The sequence below is a fragment of the Dipteris shenzhenensis genome, chromosome 3, assembly GCF_047967505.1.
Source record: "Dipteris shenzhenensis isolate YYH24624 ecotype China chromosome 3, Dip_SZ_1.0, whole genome shotgun sequence".
Taxonomy (NCBI): Eukaryota; Viridiplantae; Streptophyta; class Polypodiopsida; order Gleicheniales; family Dipteridaceae; genus Dipteris; species Dipteris shenzhenensis.
This window is the reverse complement of record NC_141598.1, coordinates 50151551-50156799: the sequence shown is the minus strand read 5'-3', so window position 1 is coordinate 50156799 and position 5249 is coordinate 50151551. Positions and strand designations below refer to the sequence as shown.

The following is a 5249-nucleotide window of genomic DNA, read 5'->3' as shown; positions in this document are numbered from 1 at the left end:
AGAGCCTCGTGAGTAGCACCATGGAGAATCACATGAGTTCTCAAGTGTGAAACAAGGTGTATCAAGTCTTAGAAAGACCCATAATCTTGTGTTCCACACACCTTAGCTCTACCACTACACTATAGAGTAGTATACCAGCTCTAAAGATAACTATAATATTATAAATGGTCCCTCCTCCACCTCCGCCTTTGGCATTTCCCTTTCTCTTTAATGTCCACGTCATTAGTGGCTCCCTCTTTAATGCCCCCTACCCTCCATGATTCTTCAATTGGAACTCCTCCCCTCCCCCTTATATACCTTCGTCCCTAGGAGCCCTCTTTTTTTCTAGCCACAAGGAATTAATACGAAAGTCCCAAGCTTCTTTTCTTTTTTCAATGTAAGGAGGACATAGAGACAGAAGGGACGATGAGACTTAAAGAAACCGAAGGAAAATGAAACAATGAGCATAGGGGGAGAGGGAGAGAGAGAGAGAAAGAGAGAGACACACACACAGAGCACCGAGAGTGTATAATAGGTAGTGCACGATCATCCATCTTCAAGGTATTGAGCTTGAACTTTGAAGATGGACGATAACGGCACGTACCCCAACTTCGATGATCAGTTGCCTAAAAATTTTCGAGCGCCGTCATCGATCCAAGCTCACGAGCACACGCTCAACAATCATGGCCATGAGCGCCACCAGCACAAGAAATCCGGCGACCAGCTTCCGCCCAATATCGAGCTGACGCTCAAAAATCACGGTGATGAGCACGATGCCCACAAGCAATCCGGCGACCAACCGCCGCCCACTATCGAATTGCTCCATCGATCATCCCTCGCCTCCGACAATATTATCGGCGAGAAGATCTTTGCATCGACGGAAGTTCCTCCTTGGTCCGCTCAGATCACTCTCCGTGCAATGATCATCGGTGCCTTTCTCGGAGTTCTGTTTTCCGTCATGACCCTCAAATTGAGCTTGACTACTGGAATCATTCCGTCCCTCAACGTCTCTGCTGGACTGCTGGGCTTCTTGTTCTCTCGATTGTACACGGGCTTTCTCACTAAGTTGGGTATCTCGCATCGTCATTTCACTCGGCAGGAAAACACCGTCATCCAAACTTGTGTCGTCGCCTGCTATGGCCTCGCTTTTAGTGGTAAGGATTTGCTCCATAGCTCCCAATATGTACATGAATCAATCCATCTATGAATCACTGCACTCCTCGTCTTTTTCCTCTCCAGAACAGCGATGGTCTCTCATGCTTCTGTCATGTTGTTTTCCTTCTTGACAGTCCTAATTAGATATCGTAGCCACTGCAATTTGTGCAGTTTTTTTAGAAGCAGTAGCTGAATATTCCAGATTCCTTCTCTTCCATCGTGATTCTGCTTGTCTGAATTTCTCATTGATTCGTTCTCTGGAATTTCAGGAGGCTTTGGCTCGTATTTGATTGGCATGGATCAGAGAACTTACGACCAAGTTCATAGCACTAGTGACAGTGAGGCAGACGTGAAGAACCCGCAGTTCGGTTGGATAATTGCATACATGCTTACAGTTAGTTTCCTTGGCCGTGTTGCAGTAGTTCCCCTACGCAAGGTACGCTTCTTCTCTAATCTTAGTATTTCTTCAGTATTTCTTCAAGTTCTGTTGTTGTTACTCGCAGCCTAGAATTAAAGCAAAGATTTATGAAGCCTCTCTCATGGTTTTCTCTGCAAGCACAGGTAATGATTATTGATTACAAGCTCACGTATCCCAGCGGTACTGCAACCGCAGTGCTTATCAACAGTTTCCACACGCCTCATGGATCCAAAAAAGCCATGTTATCTTCTATTCGCTAAAGCTTCTTCATTCCTGTTGAGGAACACCTCTCAACGAATAATGTGAAAAAAGGCAACGAAGAACGCAATGAACGTTCTCTGATGTATGTCTTCATCGGCGCTTAGCAGTCCTGAATAGAGATTACGTAATCGCGTTTGTGCAACACTTGTGCCCAAGCGTATTGTAATTTGAAGACTAGATGACGAAGGGTCAGCAGCTATATAGCTACATCTCATCTTTCTGTGTCCTAAAATGGCGTTTTAAACGGCCATTTCTGCAAATTTATGATAAAAGGAAGGCATAGATCTAAAGCACCTAACCTTTCAATAGTAGCTCTACTCTTTTAATAAACAAATGCTGCTGTTCTCTCAGTTTGGCCTAATCACGTGTGTACACAGGAAGCAGATTACGGCCCTTGCAAAGTATTTCACTTTCAGTTTCCTCTTCAGTTTATTCAAGTGGTTTTTTGCTGGACCTGAAGACAATTGTGGATTTGACCATTTCCCGAGCTTGGGATTCAAGGCCTTCGACAATGAGTAGGTCTACGCTCTGTGCTTCCTTAGTCCTTACACTCGTTTTGGCAGCACCAAGTGACCTGCGTCTTTATTTCATATACAAGTGGGTCGTACGATGCTGATGATGAACGCATTGTCTAATTCGTAACATACAGATTTTACTTCGACTTCAGCATGACATATGTTGGAGCTGGCATGATTTGTCCTCATCTTGTAAACGTCTCATTACTACTTGGAGGTATCCTTTCATGGGGCCTTATGTGGCCATTGATCCAGAACAAAGCAGGTCATTGGTATCCAGTGACTGCGGTCACAGGTTCGAAATTACAAGGCCTTTATGGCTACAAGGTCCTCTTTTAGCCTTGCACATTCTTGATGTAAATGTGTTCCCTGTGAATTGGCAATGCCCTTCTGATAATATTAAATTCCTTGTGTTCTGCAACTCAGGTTTTTATTGCAATTGCCCTAATTTTAGGAGATGGCCTTTACAACTTTGTCAAGATAACATCGATATCGGCATGGTCATTGTATCAAACCCAAAAAGGCAGACTTCCAGTAAACAGCCAAGAGGGTAAGTCCTTACTATAGAAAGTTTTCATATTTCTTATTACACAAAAGATCTAACCATAAAGCTATTTGCTATGATTCTCTTTGGGATTTTAATTTGTGGTTGGTTCTTGTCTAACAGTTACAGAAGGGCTTCCTTATGATGAACAACGGAGAAATGCTGTGTTTTTGAAGGATAGAATACCTATCAAGGTAGCTGTAGCATGCTATGTGGCCTTGGCTGCAATATCTATTGGAGTCATTCCACAAATATTCCACCAAATGAAGTGGTATTATGTCTTACTGAGCTATATTGTGGCTCCGGTCCTTGGCTTTTGCAATGCCTATGGATGTGGATTGACTGATTGCAGCTTGCTATCAACGTATGGGAAACTAGGGCTCTTTATCTTCTCAGCCTGGGCTGGAAAGAACGGTGGGGTTATTGTTGGGCTTGTATCTTGTGGAGTAATGATGATTATCGTTGGCTGCTCAGCTGATTTGATGCAGGATTTCAAGACAGGTTATCTCACTTTATCTTCACCCAGGTCCATGTTTGTAAGCCAGGTATTAGGAACGTTAATGGGTTGCATTATAGCACCTGCCACATTCTGGCTGTTTTGGAAAGCATTTCCGATAGGAGATCCAAAGGGGGAGTATAAGGCTCCTAATGCTATAATTTTTAGAGCGATGGCTACAATTGGAGTGCAAGGCTTGGGTGCTCTCCCGAAACATTGCCTGGAGCTTTGCTATGGGTTCTTCTTTTCTTCCATATTCATAAACTTCCTCAAAGACAAGCCACTGAAAAGGTGGGCAAATTACATTCCGATTCCGATGGCAATGGCAATACCCTTCTATCTTGGACCCTACTTTACTATAGACATGTTTGTGGGGACTGTAATTGTCTATGCATGGCAAAGAGTGAACAGAAGCAAGGCAGATTTGTTGGTTCCAGCTGTGGCTTCAGGCTTAATCTGTGGAGATGGCATTTGGACTCTGATATCTGCCATTTTGGCTTTAGCAAAGAAGGATTCACCCATCTGTATGTATTTTTTGAGTAGCAAAGCATATACCAATCTGACCACAAACAACCTCTTACCAAACTACTAGCCAGCTTGAAATCATCTGCTCACTGATCTATAAAGGCACATATATGCGGCGGGAAATTCTGTATTTTGACACAATCTCCACTTTAGTAACATATATGTTTCTCTGAATCACTATTGAATCTTACTTTATTTGGCGGATCAAAATGCATTGTTCCTTTTCTTTTCACTATTTGTTATTCTCAAGGTGTTTTCAAAAATTCAGTTAGGAGAATGAATCAATGAGTAGAAAATCAAACGACGCTTTTTCTTTCCTTGATAGATAAAGTTGTTCTCCTTAGTCATGAATACAACCCTTTCAAAAGAATATGCTTGTCATCTTCACACTCTGTGCTTTCTGGATAGCACTTACCTGCTTAATTGACCACCATATATAACAAAGCTCGAGGTTATGGCATGGAAGGTTCTCCTTGGAATGAAAACCCAGTTGTTCTGAGTTGCTGTCTGATTGATCACCCAACCAGGCCCTCCTGAGCTGGATAATTCACCGACGTACAACTTACCTGTCAAAATACTTGAAGAATGTGGAATGATGGAATTTGTTAGCGAAAAACATGAGTCTCTCCAGCAACCAACAGAATGAGGTTGCTTCCTGATCAAGAAACTTCTCTAGCAAAGCTGATCCCCGACCAAGATCGAAGCTTAACATTGATCTGTCGCATACAGTTGGTTAATCGCTGTACTTGATCCTTTATTTCGCTTGAAACTCCCCAAAGGGCAATTGAGTCGAGCTGTGCCTCAGTTGAAGCGATTATTTCAATCAATTCCCTAGCAAACCGAGTTCAATGGATCAGCAAAACGCATGTTGATAGGTCTGTGCTTTGTTTAATCTCTCTTTCACTCATCAATTCCCGACGTGTTGAAGGAGAAGGAGAGAGACTAATTTTTGGAGGTCTATATTTTTCCCCATTTTTTCCTTTTTTTTGGGGGGAGGGCCCGTGGGGGCTCCAGCATGCCGGACCAGAGACCCCCTCTCTTCCACTTAAGGTGGCTTGTTGCTTTCACGCACATACTCCCTCAGCCGTCCATTGCCATCTCGTAAGTGCCATGAGCTCTCCCCAACTGCTCGCTCATGTGCTTCCTCAGTAACTAAGTGAAGCTAGTATGTAGAACTAGAACGATAATGAGATGAAGATAGGAAACAATGAAGGAAAAGAATCCTTTCATGTCTCAAATAACTTCTCTAAAATATAGTTCCTCATTCTTTGAGAGCTGCCTCAAGATCTAAGTAGATTTTGGAGGGTTCCAAGAGGGATTGTGCACCGCTCTTGACATAACTCAACAAGCCCTACT

General features: G+C 43.1%; 1 protein-coding gene across 1 annotated transcript; it reads left to right on the top strand.

The window, feature by feature from the left end:
- The first annotated feature begins 286 nt into the window (after positions 1-286).
- On the top strand, positions 287-4089 carry LOC147903950 (putative metal-nicotianamine transporter YSL6). Its single transcript, XM_087402239.1, has 7 exons — positions 287-1133; positions 1404-1570; positions 1696-1793; positions 2191-2328; positions 2463-2655; positions 2755-2878; positions 2996-4089. Exons 1-7 carry the CDS (start codon positions 563-565, stop codon positions 3958-3960), a joined length of 2256 nt encoding a protein of 751 aa, XP_087258365.1. The 5' UTR covers positions 287-562; the 3' UTR covers positions 3961-4089.
- The last annotated feature ends 1160 nt before the right edge of the window (positions 4090-5249 follow it).

Bases quoted from the DNA above. Each gene is read 5' to 3' on its own strand.
- LOC147903950 (XM_087402239.1), top strand. From the start codon at position 563: ATGGACGATAACGGCACGTACCCCAACTTCGATGATCAGTTGCCTAAA. The intron at 1,134-1,403 runs GTAAGGATTTGC...CTGGAATTTCAG, and splicing joins CTATGGCCTCGCTTTTAGTG to GAGGCTTTGGCTCGTATTTG. The intron at 1,571-1,695 runs GTACGCTTCTTC...CTGCAAGCACAG, and splicing joins CAGTAGTTCCCCTACGCAAG to GTAATGATTATTGATTACAA.